The sequence below is a fragment of the Porites lutea genome, chromosome 5 (assembly GCF_958299795.1).
Source record: "Porites lutea chromosome 5, jaPorLute2.1, whole genome shotgun sequence".
In the NCBI taxonomy this organism is placed as follows: domain Eukaryota; kingdom Metazoa; phylum Cnidaria; class Anthozoa; order Scleractinia; family Poritidae; genus Porites; species Porites lutea.
Window position 1 is genome coordinate 5,057,510 of NC_133205.1, and position 16,627 is coordinate 5,074,136.

Below are 16,627 nucleotides of genomic sequence, written 5' to 3' on the forward strand. Positions count from 1 at the left end.
AAAAGCAATTTTTAATTTAGCTCTACCTTATGTATTTTTTTTTCAGCAATGCCCACCTTTTGGCCTTCACCATGGAGTAAGTAAAATCATACTAACTCAGTCAAGCGGAAAAGAAAACAATGCTGATTAATTTAATCTTCCGACGGATTTGGTGAAGACTTGAGAGTATAATTGGACAGAAAAGGAAGCTTAGGGCATTAAAGTAAATTTCTTTTTAGAGGTTGTAATTTAACGGAAGTATAATTCCTGAGATCTTCGCACATTCTTGGCGAAGGTTATTCTTGTTGGCACTCAACGAATAACATCCCTTGGTGACATCTAAATGTACTGTCGACCTTGCAGCTAAAAATTATATGGTTTGATGTCAAACTCAATATTCTCCTATTTACGTTTCAAACATATCCCATTAACTTAGCTACACCCAAAACCCTGCGAATTAAACCTTGTGCTAATAACACGTTTGTACTTATATTACAATTAGTTTATTGTATTATGCACAAAATTTTAATTCATTTCTACTTTTTCGAATTTTTTTTAGCAATGCCCACCACTCGGCCTTCACCAACGAGTAAGTATCTAAAACTCATACAAATTATTGGTCATGCAGAAAAAAGAATAATGCTCTGACAGTTTATTATGTTAGGAATCTGAAGCAAATGACAACGAAGACGGCGAAAATGGCGCAAAAAAGGGCTCCCCAAGCTAAGCTAAAAGCACCCTTTGAAGCTTAAGCTAAGAATGTTACATGAATCACTGAAAACAGGATTCTGACGTCAGATGAGGTCTCCATTTGGAATTTTGATCCCCTCAGATACCCAGTTAAGAACGACGTGAACATACTGAAGTATTCATTTCAGCATCAGTTATTCTTAAAATAATACTCCCATTTGAGAGATAAGTTATGCCCGTAGTTAGTATGTGTAATCAAATGATGACGAGTGAAATTAGGGAATAATTTCACGAGTATGCCATTTGATTACCTATTAATATCATGGGTGACAAATTACGTTAGCAATGGAAGATTTTTTACTTGTTTATCCTGGATCGTATCGATCGATCGTGAAATCCACTTTCTCAATCGTTTAGAGCTGAAATTTGGCTTAAGTTTTCAGAATTTTTCGACAAAATACCTCTAAGAATCCTTCTTGATGTGCTCTTTCGTGTGTTCAGGTTTCCTAAAGCGTCTTTTTATGCCCTAACATCTTCATTCATGACATTTTAAAACTTCGTCGACATCTTGAAACGGAGACGTACGGCAGGTTGCTATGGCAATTTTGTAATTTCACATGTGAAATTACAAATTAACGCTGTAATTTCGCGCCAAAATTAAGGAGTAATTCGTCACCTATAATAGGGAGCTTACGAATCGACGACTTTCTCGCGACGCCGCCGCTGGGTCACGTCATAGTTCTGCGTTGCCGTCCTGTAGAAATTTGAATTTACGATTCGTAGAAGACGACGACGTTGGTGCGCGCGGGAGGCAAATTTTCCCGCCGTTTCTGAAGTTTGCTTTCTTCTATTCACAAGTAAGCTTATTTGTTCAACCAAAATGTCTAAATTCATAAGAGAAACGAGAGCTCGTTTGCAGACGCCTATGGAAACAGATTTATAAAGGACCGAGTATTTCACTGTATTTGTAATTTTATGGGTTTCGTCAACAAACTCAGAGTTAACTACGGATTTAGACAAGACAACAAAGGACGAATTCAAGGCGCGTTTACATACAGCGAGGGCATTTACAAACTTGATGAACAGCTGTAGTTACTTTGATGAGATAACCACTTGCAATGGTCTAGTTGTAGCTTTGGTACCATTTTGCCAATATGGTTTCACTCGGTGTTAATTTATGTTTGTCTACAGCAAGCTATGGTGTTGATTCTTCGGGTCGTTACTCCAACGAAAACAGACAAACAAATCGAAAACATATCTAAAGAAAATGTCCCTAATGTGATACTTGAATTATCTGGAAAAATCCGCTGGAGTATGTAGGGAAAACTTTGAAAATTAGTCTCACGTCCTGCTTTTTCTAGGACGCCGGCGAATCGCTGTCAACAACGGCGTCGACTTTGGCGCGACGCCGGCAAGTGCCCAGATAAGCATGCGCAGTAAGCCTATCACGCAGTCCAACGGCGTCGTCGTGCGAAAGTCGTCAATTCGTAAGCTCCCTAATATTAAGGTGATTTATACACGAGACGATTTACAACGACGATTTCATGGATTCGTTATTTTTTTCTTGTTTATCACTCTTTTACTTGTAGGATCCAGGTTTGCCTTTACTATTTCATGCTTCCCCTCTGCCATGGTGGCTTACATAGCACGTGACAGTTTGCCCTTGGGATCGGATCCTCATCTACTTCATCTTAATAATCCCAGCTGTGGTGTGAATTATGTGACCAAGACGAGTGTTATAATAAAGGCTCCTCTGAAAGGCTGTGGAACAGTTCGAAGGTAAAAATACACCCTGAAAAGAGATCACCAACTTAGATCTGTAAATTTGCTTCAAGTCTCAGCACTCCTGCTTTGCTATCAAATACATCATGTATTATAAAGGTATTCTTGACATTAAACCCCACGCATGCACCAAAAGTCCCATTAAGGCCTGATTAACCAGTTTTTACTAGGTAGACTTTTAAAGTAAATACGATTGAAATTTTAATATTTTTAAAGTATGATGATCTTTGCCTGGTTAGCCTGGTCTTCCTTAAGGCTTTCCTGGTGTAGACCTGGTTAAATCCCTCACCTGAAGACTAGTACTTATATAAGCATGGTAAACTTGATTGTTTTAAGGTAAATAAATATTTAATAGGTTGATTCGATACTATTTCTAAGTAAGAGGGGCCAGCCTGAACAATATCAGCACAAAAACCTGCCTAACATGAGGTTTAAATTTGATGAAGAGCAACATGGCGAAGCCTGAGTTACATAATTTGCCGACTCAGTTTTCTGAGAACTTTAGATTGTTCGGAGATGTATGTTTCTCAGTTTATTATAAATATTAATATTCATTAATGTTTTCAGTTTTTTAAATGGCTTAGAAGCCTTGGATCATTTATTGCTTTTTATCAGGCAAGGTCTGCACAAAAAGTATTTCAAAAGCTTTAACTGAGTGGGCAAATCAATCGTTATTTTTAAGCAAGGCATCAGATTCTTTTAACCCTTTAAGTTCCAATAGTGACCAACATCAATTTTCTCCTAACAATATCCATACATTGTCAAGTGCAACATCTATGAGAATTAATCAAATGATCACAAAGAGAAAAATCTCTGATCTTTTATCAATTTCTCCCAACTAATTCTGTAAGGAAATGTGTAGAGATCAGTTTGGAGAATTTGTTTGTGGATATTGGGGCTTAAGAGCGGATGTCAGTAAATATCGACCAGAGGTCTACAAAAGTGAAAAATCGAAAATTCTCAAAAAAATTCACAAAGTAGCACTAGGTAAGCTTTTAACATAAATGTAATTTTTACTTCGATCCGATAATTATTTTCCACGTACGGGGGTTTATTGGTTTCGCGGCTCTCGGACCGGGTTTTCCAGGCCCGAGACCATGTGTCACAAAAAAATCGTTTTAAAATTCAAATCCATTGTATGCGGACAACAAATAACTTATTCAGAAGAGTATTTAATTGCACACATTCTAAGAGGTGATTTACTCAGTTTGAACGAAAGTGTAATATTTTGGAGATTTTTCATTATTTTCAATATTTTGAACGTTTTCGTTCAATTAAAAAATGGCAAATTTCAAAGCCCAAAATCGTCGACTGGTACCTCGATTTCAGTAACGAGTCTTATACCACGTTAAAGAGCGTTATCTCTTCTTTCAAAATCTGTTTTCAAAACTACGGGCAACTTAAAAGAAAATTTTTGAGGCCAAAAAATACAAGTAGTACTTTTCTGAAATTTGAGCTTTCCAGACGCGGCGGGCCGATGCTAAAAACTTGGAAAAATACAGTAAGAAATCAGTTTGAGCAATAGTGGTTTCATGTTATCAGCTTTCAGAAACCAAGACGTGTTTATACAGCGATCTGATATAAATTAATTCCGTTTGCTATCATGAAAGGCAGATTTAAGCTGTCAACTCCTGCCAAGTGCACCAGTCACGTGAAGTTGTCAAAGGGAGGGCAACGCACTAATATTAAAAAGTCTTAAAATTCAAAACGTTTTACGTCCATGAAATCAGATTTTAGCGAACAATGTTATGAATGTCTGTTGTTCGTACCTTAGCATGGTGTTTCCATGTATTGGAAATGTCAAGTATCCAAATCCACACGGGAGAACATACCAAACAACAACGTTTCAAATCCAAGCGCCGAAAGGTCGTAAACGGCAAAGATTGCGTTACATTTCACAGAACGACCGCTTACCACTGTTGTCACTCCTTTTTTCGCTGGAAGCTACGAGGAGTTTTCATTCCGTCATGAGTGATTCTTGATCAGCGTTTCCTTGAAAGTACGACACCGGACAGGTGATAACTGAGGACGTTTCGTCAAGACTCCTGTTGTTCAGTTTCAGGCTTTAGCAGGTGCGTAGTCAGGATTTTTGCGGAGGTACGCCCAACTTTTTCTACATCTTCTTCCCCCCTTCCCCCCCCCCCCCACCCCAAATCTCAACATTTTTTTAAGGTGCCTTTATTAAAGGTGGGGTTAACGGTTGTAAGCAAAATAATTTTTGCTGTTTATGAAATGACACAACCTTTAAAATTCTTTAATTCTGTCGGCTTGTTATGTTCATTGACGTCAACCGTTTATCATTAATTCAGCTATTAAAAATCAAGCTTGTAGTACCTCCGACTTTAGTTTACAAATGACTCTTTTTACACCTTTTTGTCACATTATTTTTGACCGACAAAAGCACCACACATTGACGTAATTGTGCCCTAATTCGTCTACTCCGAAGACAGGTCGTGGAGAAAACAACGCGTTCACGCTTTACATCATCAAGCTTGCTATATACGTAAATCATCCAAGATTCGGTTCTCCAATTAAGGTCGTCGCTTCTCTGGAAACCGATTTTTGTAAGTTATGTTTATTTCATTCTATTTTTTTTCCTCAACGTTTTCGGATACGCATGGGCAAACCGTGCGTACAAGTAGCTACGCCCCTGTTTAGTCTCCTTAGCCCTGAGCGTTCCTCTCTTGCGGTTTTCGCGGGAGTTCAGGATGTGGTCCACCCAGTATTTCGCGTCTCTTTTAAATGAGAGGCAGCACTTCTTGTTTACCGTTTCGTTATCAGACAGCGCTTAGGTTCTTAGCCTTTCATTTAATTTTGATCAAATTTTTATCATTTAGTTACTCAGTATAATTCGATCCTGTCCTTGTAAACTGATACTTTTATACTTTAAGGGAGCTTAATACCTATATTAATTTTTTCTTCGTTTAGTGTCGTCCAAAAAACCCAGTTTTTGGCATTTTTTAAAAAAGCAAGAAAAAGAAACGACAAGGTTTATTTTTTTTGGACTTAGATTTATTCTTTTAATCTAAAAAATTAGCATTATAGCATCATTTCGAGGCATAAAACGTTCGGTAGTGTATCCTCTTTGCTTTTTACCCTTTTGGGGCCTTTTTTTATGAAATTGACCATCAAATTTTCCGCCATATTGAGTTTGTGTCGATTTGGTGACCATGTCTTGTTGTTTTCAGTCTCCACGGCAATGATGCTGGTGTTTCAGGCCTCCCATTCTCAGATTTCTTGTGATTTTTTTTTTCACCCCACCGACCGACCCACCCAAAACCAGGAAACCTATTCGACGCTAAACGAACGAAAAGGGGATGACCTAAGCCTTATGGTTTCTTTTTGGGCTTCCTCACCACATTGCTTCTGCGTGTTTCTGTATACTTGTCTTTTGCTTTGTTTTGTTCTTTTTTGTCGGTAAAATAAACTGAAACTGTACAAAGACCCTCAATGTTCCCTTTGGAGGTTCTCGAACGCGCATAAAAAAAATGAAAAACGCGATGATTTATTGACCGCAAGGGCAATGGGGTGGGGTTAGGGCTCGTTACTGCGCTCCGGTTCACTCGTACGCTGTCAAATGGTCCCGAAATACAAAATGAAAAATGACTGTGGATAGACTATTCACGTCTAAAGGTACGGAGTCAGTAACAGGTCTACCTAATTGCACCGTGCATCAATGACAGTTTAGCTCAATCAGAAGCCCCTTTTCCCTGGCTAGTTCAAGGTGTGTGCACCTCCTTTAAGCTGTTGTTTTCGGTTCTTACTGAAATTTTTGATCTTGAGGAAATTCACAACGACAGGAGCAGGTTATGGGCTTTTTTCCTAGCCCTAATCCTACATCACGGGAAATCCCTCAGGTTAGGCAAGAATTCGATAATCCTTCCATAATCATCCATTTTTTCACCGTGTGAATTGGGTATTTTTAGCTTATTTCGGGGAAATACTTTTTGCTTCAAATCCAGGGTGGGCTTTTAAACACATTTTTTAAGCCAAATGGTTTTTGCGAGAATCTGCTTACCCGAACTTTTCGCATAAAAAACGACAAATACCCGAAAAAAGCTCATGTTGTTGGTGGTGGTGGCATATTTCCGATAAATTCAGCTCAATGTCTCGTGAAGAAGAGTTCAGATCCGTGCCGCGCGCCTCTCGAGGCAAGCGTTCCGTCGAAATGCTAGCCCAAAAACAGGTGGTAAGCGGTCAATCTGTGAAAAGTAACGCAATCTCCGTCGTTTGAGAGCAGCCGAAGATGCTCTTGTCGATGCTGTCCTTGATGTTTTTTATTTCCAGTATCTAGGAAACCCATGCTAAGGTATGAAACATACACTCGTAGGCATTGTTCTGTCCGCTAAAGTCTAATTCCTGGACGCAGAAACGTTGTGCTTTTTGAAGTTTATTATTGTGCTTTGCCCTTTGACAACCTTACGTGACTCGTGCGTTTGGTAACAGAAGATGGCTAAACTCTGCTTTTCTTGTTGGAAAACGGCTTCAAATTTTATCAGATCGCTCGATAAACACGTGTTGGTTTCTGATAGCTGATAACGTTAAATCACTGTTGCTCAAACTGATTTCTTATTGCATTTTTCTGAGTTTTTAACATCGACCCGCTGAGTCTGGAAAGCTCAAATTTCAGAAAAGTACTACTAGTATTTTTTGACCTCAAACATTTTCTTTTAAGTTGCCCGTAGTTTTGAAAACAGATTTTGAAAAAAAGAGATAACGCTCTTTAACGTGGTATAAGACTCGTTACTGAAATCGAGGTACGAGTCGACGATTTTGGGCTTTGAAATTTGCCATTTTTTCATTGAACGAAAACGTTCAAAATATTGAAAATAATGAAAAATCTCCAAAATATTACTCTTTCGTTCAAACTGAGTAAATCACCTCTTAGAATGTGTGCAATTAAGTACTCTTCTGAATAAGTTATTTGTTGTCCGCATTACAATGGATTTGAATTTTAGAACGAATTTTTTGCGACACATGGTCTCGGGCCTGGAAAACCCGGTCCGAGAGCCGCGAAACCAATAACCCCCCCGTACGTGGAAAATAATTATCGGATCGAAGTAAAAATTACATTTATGTTAAAAGCTTACCTAGTGCTACTTTGTGAATTTTTTTGAGAATTTTCGATTTTTCACTTTTGTAGACCTCTGGTCGATATTTACTGACATCCGCTCTTAAAGGGTTAACAACGATGGAAATCTGAACATTTTGTCTTATTTGACCAGGAACATCGGGTACAAAGTGTCCTTCCATAACAAGTTGGTGGTACCCTTCGGATATGGAAACAAGAGGTCATTGTCCGTGTATCCGTTCAAGTGTGTTTACAGTCATTTTGGCTTTCCTTGAGAAAGTGTTTTAAACTACTCCATAATAGTGGCTATGGTAAGAAAGGACGGCTACATGGTTTTTTTATGCCATGATTATTTATGAATAAGTGAATGAAACAAACAGTTAAGATCGGTTTGAAAATTGAGAACCATTATGTTTATGGTTGGAAAACTTGCACTGCTTGCATTCAATGCGAACACTGTGATTTCAGTAAAAATGTAATATATAGATTTAGCCAGGGCTAAAAGCGAAGCTCTCGTTGATATCTGTAGTTTACAGAAACAAAATATGAAATCGTGTAATGCTAACCAAGCGGCGACGGCAACAAAAACAGCAAAAAAGCTGTAGGTCTAATTAGACTGAAAAAACAACTTTGCACGTGCAGCATACTTTTTTGTACATTTTTTTGTAATTTCTGTTGAAGATGGGCTGCACTGCCCTTTGCAGAACAGACATTTAGATTTAGATTCCAGAAACTTCTTGGTTACACGTTTTATGGAGGAATTGTCGTACGTGTTCTTGTTCATTTCGAACGTTTTGATTTGGCAACAAGTCTTTTAGAAAATCCTGACGGGATATTTGTGCTATGGATTTGTCTGGCGTGAGTTGTTATTTCGTGCGCATTTTCACTGCCGCGCCGTTCATTTTCACCTTGCTGGCCGCTAGCATTTCTTATTTTCCCACCGCCGCTACGACATTTTCATGTTGTTCTTTTAACAAAAAAATGTCTCCTTTGTCTTTTATCTCTCGCTCTAGCTATCTGACGCTCTTTTTCTCGTTGAGCTTCGCTGGCCTGTCGCCTACTTTCTCTTTTTCTCTATCTCTCTCTTTCTTTGTATTCCAAATTTTGGGACCTAACAATTAATCTAAGCTTAGTATTTTAGACAACACGGATACAGAAACAATTTCCGCTTTCCGGTTTCGTCTTTATTGACTCTTTAGTTGTCTCTGCTTCACGAGACGCGGGTGGCAATGCGATTTCCGGCCAAAATAGCCTGAAGTTGCCATACCTGTATGTTGATTGAGTTATTTTACATTGGTATGCCTGTGGTGCGGACAGACGGTCGGGCGGGCGGGTGTACGGTCACGTGACTACCAAAATTTCTCGGATGCATAGGTTACCAAATCTTGTTACCCATAATGCTCCGCTTCGCTACTAAGCGAGGTTATTACAGAAATGATTTTAACGATTAGGACTGATGAACTCAACAGTTACCGTGACAATCAAATCTGTTTTTTTCCTTTTTCCGCAGGTTTTGACGATATGCTAATTATCAGCAGTCAATAAAGCAACCTTCAAGAGACCAAGGGGCCATTTCCAAACTTCTGTTTCAAAGCGAGGCGAAGTGCGAGGCCCATGATATGAAAATGTTTTTTTTTTTCTTCTGCAAATAAAACTCATTTACACAAGAAAGGTTTTGCACTTAACCTCGTTTTGAAAGTGAGAGTCTTTGGAATTCTAGCCTGCGAAAACATCCGTTTCTCCACGCTCTTCGTCGCTCCGCGCGAAACGTTCCCAGTGGCGAAGAGCGAGAAGAAACGGATGTTTTCGCAGGCTATTGGAACTCGGGAATGACCTATTTTAACTGATAATTATTTTTTTCAGTATTACAAAGGATAGCAAAGGATAACTCTTAGGAGCTCTTTCAGTTCTAAACTTCAGTATCGATAGTTTTCCAACTGAAGAGATGCAATAAATAATGTCATTGATAAAGAAACTTTGCAACGCATGATTTACTCTGCCGCCACGGCCCGTATGATAGAGACCTAAAGATACACCATTTCCGTGTACAGGTACGGGTAAATTAGAATACATACCCGTACGCGTAGTCGTAAATACGGGTAGATTTCCTCTTACCCCCGGAGAAGCTACCAGGTAGAACTGTAACGCCATTATCACATCTGGGAATGAATGGTCGCCTTTTATAGAACTACGTAGCAAACATATTCGCCTGCCCATACCCGTAGACAGAAACATGTGTATCAGGTCAGTACTAGTAGTACCTTTACCCTGTAGCGGTTCCCCCTGGTGATATTAAAATTTCATTTTGTTTTCGAATATATCAACTCTTCTCTTAAACAATCTATCTAATATTCACACTGAGATAAATAATACAGCCAGACATCAGATTATATTGTTTTGATTTCAAACACTGGAGGTAAAAGAGACTTCCTGCCTCCGGGTGATTTCTGGCACTCATATTTCCGAACGGTTTGAAACGGATTTTGAAGAAAATTCGCAGTTTCACTGCTAAATTCAGTATGGTTAATCGAGTATTTTGACGTCAAATCCATAGTCTTAAGATTGTTTTGTTTTGCTTTAAATAGCAGTAAAAATTTTAAGAATATCCCTTTCTGGTGAGGTTTCTGAGAAAATAGTTCGCAACAGATAGAAGAAAATATATTTCGCCATCACTACGTCATTTACAAAGACAATTGTTACTTTGCACGTGCCGCGCCACGTCGTCGGCCATGATAATCGTCAAGAACAAAATCATTTCTTTTGTCTGGGAACTTTACTAAACTCCATTTTCATGAAAAGTCTTCGGAAAACTTTTAGTATATTGTCCACAAACATAGCCTGCGTGGCAGGCGTTTGAAAGGGAAGGGAAAAGGGGGTTTTGGGCGCGTTTCTCTCGCACCTAAAACTTCCTTTCCCTTCCCTTTCAAACGCCTGCCACGCAGGCTACCACAAACATGGCTGCTTTGACGCGTGGCTGAGAGTCCATGTTGCCTTGTGTCTGTGCAATAATGCTGATGAAGTCAAAATGCGATGAGAACATGTGCAATAAAGTGGCTCACAAACCCCAGGCCCACTTGATAAACATAAAATTAAATTTCCCAGGAACTTTGAGACTGATTGGAAGAAGCTGGCACGTAGACAAAAGAGTAGAGATCTATTATAGGGGTACCTAGGAACGGTGTGCGACGATTTGTGGGATGAATAAAATTGCCAGTGTTCCAAGATTTGTTCGTTTCGGCCGAGGAAGTGGCAGAATTTGATTGGACGGTGATGTTGATTGCTGGGGAAACGAACCTTCAAACTGACAGTTTCATTTGTTACACAACTAACTTGTATCACATGCTTCGTTGCACCAACATGTTATTACTATATTATCGCACGGACCGTTTGCATACTTTACACCTTTACACACCTTGTACATATCTAGTGATTGTAATGTATTAAATATTCAGTTTAGGATATGTAACAGAGACGTTAACACATTTATTTTTAGTAAGGTTGATTACTTTCTCAGCTAAATAAAGTCTTCTTGCCGTTGAAAAGTTAACGGCAATGAACCCTTCATAAAAAATTTTCTACAGAGTTAAAGAATTCTTTTTTACAATGTAGCAGTCAAGTGAAACAGGTATAAGTCATTTCCAATCTTGTGTTTTGTTTTTGGTCTTTTCATTAATTGTCTAATTGTATTCTAAAAACACTTTTGTGGCAAGCAAAACCGTGATTGATATTTCATAAAACCTTAATTCAGCCTCACTTGCACTTGAAAATGTAGTTCTTAATATTTGGTGGGTGTTACTGTATTCTAATGGTTCCGTGCAACACAATTGATATATGAGCCATTAAGGCCGAAACTCTGGAAAAAAAAAACTCTGAAAATTCATATTTGAGATTAGTGCTGTATGATCAATAAGTGTTAGTTTCATTTTCTTCTTTTTCGGGGTGGGAGGGGTGGGGAGGGGGGAATATTTAGGGATAAAAATTGAGGGGCCAAGGGTAGATGTAAAAATATGTTTAATGTAGAGGCCGTCATTACATATTGCAGAATCCACCCATCTTATTCCATCAGCACCACCCCCTCCCCCCCCCTCTCTCTTCCCGCTACCAAACGGTCTCAATTTGAAACACTTAGAAGATAACCTTTTTCGAAAGAAATCCTATTTTACAGACGAAATACGCCTCTATGGTAGTTATAACTTATTAAACATTTTTATTGTGTGTGAAGATGCTTTTTTAATTTATTGTGTGGTTTTAATATTATTGCGTTAAGGTGCTAACGAACACGTAGTCGAGTATGGCGCTATAATATTACAATGAAAATACTAAATCAGACAAAAACTTAGCGAAAGGCGATTGATTTTTGTTCATGTATCCCCTTGATATTCCATCTGATTAAAGTTTCAACATTTTCACAAATGACGATCTTTAAATGTAATGATAATTCTCAGTATTTGTCTCAAAGTTTGCGTGAGTATATCGGCCATTTATCTAACACAGGCTCGACCGCAACAACCCAGCGATAACCCCATTAACACCATGGTTTTAGACTCTTAGCGGTTGATATATTGAAAGCTGTAAGTTAGTAGATATATGATTGACTCTTATCAAGTAGAATTTCTATAATATATTAGTACAAGGTATCAGTTAACAATCGGAATCATGCAAATAGAATACTTTCTAGATCTGCTATTGTCGTTAATTCAGTGGGCTAGCTCATCTCAAGGTAACGCACAGAGTCCCGCCACTATATTGCTCAGAGAAAATAGGTTTACTTGATCATTTCAAATTCTTATTCGATTTATATATATAAAAAAAGCCTTTCAAACTGCTCTGCATGACAGGCAGGCTGTTTACTGAGTGCACATTGACTATGAAAAATCTGGCGATTACTTTCAATTTTAGAATCGCATTAATTTATTTATGGTTTTTTTTTTCATTCACAGCTATTCTTCGCTTTTTCCCCATTAATGGTCCTTCTGACATATTTAAAGTAAATATAGTAAATATTCTCAGACTTTCTCACTGTACGTTCGTCATGAATGCATATTTTCTTGGGTAATTTGTTCTTTTGCGCTCTCCGTCAACATGCACAGTTTTAGCTGGGTTTGAATACAGAAGATGACTATATTGATACGCCCACTTAAAAAGCTAAAAAAAGTAAAAAATGTCAAAATTGAACAAAGTCTTTGATTTGTTCGTTCTACTTTTACAGTTTTTTTATTCATTCAATTCTTTCTTCTCCGTCTTCTTCTCAGTCCTCAACCATATTACGATTTTAATTTCATTTATTTATAAACTGTAGCCTTTCGTTAATACTATTAGGAGTATAATTTATTTTTTGCACGCACTGTCCCGCATCGAATAGCCTTGCTAGCTGCGGGCAGAGCGTCTGTTATATAATCTGCTTATTAATAAAGTTTTGTTGTTGTTGGTTTTGCCTGATTACTTGAAACAGGTTGTGCTATCAGCTACGCCAACATCGGTTGCTTCAAAGATGACAGAACTAACCCTCGACCAGTACCTGTTCTCGTTTTTACCGATCGTGATAACAGTAGTAATGTATGGAGTGGTAAGACCATCGACTGGAACAACTGGGATACATACATAGTTGATCTGGTTTGCAGATGTGCAAATAAGTCAAGGGCAAGGAACTATTCCCACTTCAGCATTCAGTATTACGGTAACTGTCAAGTGAATATAGTATTTTTTATAATTTTTAAAATGAAATTGTTTTCTGTTTTATCATTTTACTCATTTCCTTATAAGAGGCTAGAACATGTACCGAGTCCTCAAAGTGTACTACATACATCGATATTTCGAATCGACCATAATGCACGTTGTCTACTGTTTTGACGTCTCGTTGTGGTCGAAAGTGTTATAAGGCCCCATTTAATTTATAGTAATACATCTTTAATCCTTCTCCATCCTATATCCTTACCAATAGAGACCTTTAGATTCTAAGACAAGAGCGACTATGAGTTAGAGATTTATTTTCTGAATACTAAGTAGCTCTCGCGCCAGTACCAGCGTCACTTTGCAGCACCTCACTGAACGGCTCACACAATTGGCTATGAAAACAATAGAAACGGTGACATAACAATGCCCCCATCCCTGAAAACAAAAGGCAATATTGTTTTAGTCCGACCGCTGAAATTAGAGGTTCATGTGAGGTACTGGAGTACTGTCACTTTGGCAGGAAAACCTGATAGTCGTTGTCTACTACGAGTTTTAACGAGAATGTCGTAGTGGTGGAACCAAGTTATCAAATGAATGAATATGTTATTTAGAGATTTTATCACTTTGTGATTGTGAGCGGGCTTAACCTCCTACAATAAAGATAATAGTGCCAACTTTTCTGGTGAAGGAAAACAGGACAATGGAGCTTTCCGGGGTGTCTATTTTTTGATGATATGCGAAAAAAATTTCAGTGAAATCTTGCACTCGTAGTCCTTCTCCTCTGTGAATCTTAATGTCTCTAATGTTGAATTCGGAGCAAGATGGGTTCAAATAAGTTATTTCATTGGCACAACATTGCTGCAGAAAACTGAGGGGATCAAAGGATGTAAAAGATCGTCTAGCTTTATGATTCCTTTTAATAATTACTTGCAAAAGTTTTCCAGCTCTTAGGGTCCCAAGTTCTTTTTACTACCAATGCAATGTAGGCCGAAACTAATCCTCGTTCCATCGAATCGCCCCATTGTAAGGTATATGTAATTCAAGACAGTCTTCAGTGGATCATGTCTGGATTCCACGCTGTGGATTACGGATTGCTGGTTAACTGGATTCCGGAGTCCCTACCAGTAGAACTTGGATTCCCTATTGTTGACTATCAAACTGATTATTAAGTAATGCTGTCGTGCATTTCTTCTTAAAGGTGAGTGTTGGTCTGGACCAGATGCTGCCAAAACCTACGATAGAGCTGGCCCATCTAAAAGCTGTCTTACGAAAGGCGTCCTGCAAAAATGTAATGTCAGCGATGATGTAGAGTGTGTTGGTGAAGCAAACACTAATTTCGTTTATGGAATTAGTTACACAGGTGACTGTCTTTCTTAATTTTTTGCTACTCAAGAAGATCAGGGGCACCCAACGACAATTTTCGGAAAATATCTGTTCGGGAGACAATTTGAGATCTACAATTTTCGGAACATTTGTTGTAAAATTTCTTGCTTGCCTGCCTCTCCTAGGATTTTCGAACATCTAAAAGATGGTCTAATTGCCTATTTTTAACGGATTTTTACCCTAAAAAGGTCACCTAGAATTTTCGGGAGCCTTTTCTCTGGCTGAATTTTCGAAAAGGTAAGTTTTGACCCCTATAATTTTCGGATCACTACACTCTAAATCAGAAAGATCTGTTTTAGCCCTAAAAACAGGGCCGTTTCGGTGAGTAAAATACAGTCCTATTTTTGGGTCTAATTTGGCTCCCTTGAATCAGGGCCAATACAGTCCAATTAGCTAGGGCTGATTTGGTCCCAGGGCTAAAATGGGCCCTACCGTGGGCTGGAATAGCCTTTTGATAGAGCTTTTTTGGCCTAAATTGTCCTCAAATGGCTCCAAGAAGAGCTGAATCAGACTTTGCCCTGCAGGGCTGAATTGACACTTTGGGTTTGAAACAGATCTTTTTAATTTACAGTGTAGACTTTCAGCTAGGAAATCCGAACAGATGAAAAATTTTTAGGGGATAAACATATGCCTACATCTACCGTTTAAATACTAAAATACGTTTAACAATGCTATGTTTAAGTGGTTTTGAACTATATTCTCGTTGGGTGCCCCTGAAGATGGCCAATTCCAACATAGCATTTTATGCCTGCTTATATTTACCCTTTATATTTACTTCATATATGTTTATTAAGTAACAGCCAGAAGGAAAATTCAGCGAGATTCATTTCGGTGAAACAGATTGATCAGATTGATAGACCTTTACCAAAATATCCGTTTCTATCCTGGTAAATTGTTCTCAGTGATACGTAATAGGAAACGTCACGAGCGTCTTGTTATAAATGGCACTCTATCCAAGTATGATGCAATCCGTTTCTCCTGATCTAATGCTTATTCACACCAACTTAAACACGTTTCTGTTTAGGAAAACACAGTGCAAATTTGTCTCTTTCATCAAAGGGGCCGTATGATTGTTGTCAACTAGAAATTTGGCACAAACGAAAGCATAAGTAAAAATTTGCTTGAAATCTATGTAAAAGTAAGTCCTTTAGGTTTCTTCCACTGATTTTTTTTATCTTGTTTAACCTGCTTTAACGAAACATGTTTTGTCGACATGAAAAGAGCTTAGGATGGTAGAAAATATAGTTTAAATGTGTTGATGGGAGTTGCTCTATACTCTGAGTCAAGTGTATTACAGTCAAAACTCTTTAACACAGACACCAAAGGGACAGAACCAAGTGTCCGCTTTACAGAGGTGTCCGTATTATAGAGGTCGGGAATGTATGATGTTTGGCTTTTCTGGGACCAAACGAACTGTCCGTAAGGAGATGTTACACTGTATTGACGTTTCATTTCCTGCAGCGTACGTCTGTCGCACCTTGTATTTATTACAAAAGTTTTCTCACGTTGATAATGATTTAGTTAATTACGTTCCTTTAATGAAATGGGAATTGAAATTCAAAAAACTAAAAAATATTGAAGATGCCGAAGATCTGTATCTTTTACTTGAGCTCACGCAGCGTGCCTGTTTTTAAGTTATAGCCGTGAAAAGAAAACGGCGCGTCATGAGACCCTGGTGCACTTTATTAATAAAGTTCTGTAAAATATTTCTCAGCGCCGACCACGATCCCACCCACAACATTGACGTCATTAACTCAGAGGCTTTCATCACCCACAGTATCTCCAACTCCACCAGGTGGTTATCTAATACTCATTTGCTGCTATAATACTGGCCATGATAGGCCCAATAGTAATTTACATTGTGCAAATGCGGAGCTAGCAGCTCCTGATAGCTGGTGTTCACAAGTGCTTTAACTATTCAAAACTGTCTTACAGGCTCAACTATTTCTTTCCTAATGAACTTACCGTTGCGCACTACTTTCTTTTAAATTTCAACTCCGAACTTTATATAAATACGAACCTCTAGATCCAAATCGCTTCTTTGAAGAG

General features: G+C 38.4%; 1 protein-coding gene across 5 annotated transcripts in view; it reads left to right on the plus strand.

Annotated features, from left to right (window-relative positions):
* The window catches only part of LOC140939211 (scavenger receptor cysteine-rich domain-containing group B protein-like), a 74,279-nt gene extending 64,491 nt beyond the window's left edge, over positions 1–9,788 (plus strand). For 2 of the 5 annotated variants that reach the window (XM_073388784.1, XM_073388785.1), the window contains exons 17-21: positions 47–76; positions 539–568; positions 2,259–2,448; positions 7,677–7,833; positions 9,033–9,787. In XM_073388784.1, coding sequence (XP_073244885.1) covers positions 47–76; positions 539–568; positions 2,259–2,448; positions 7,677–7,797 — 371 coding nt within the window. In that variant the 3' untranslated portion in view covers positions 7,798–7,833; positions 9,033–9,787. Of the gene's footprint in view, positions 1–46; positions 77–538; positions 569–2,258; positions 2,449–7,676; positions 7,834–9,032 lie in introns of all 5 variants that reach the window. The other 3 variants (XM_073388781.1, XM_073388782.1, XM_073388783.1) reach the window with 3 other exon arrangements.
* Positions 9,789–16,627: the final 6,839 nt, after the last annotated feature.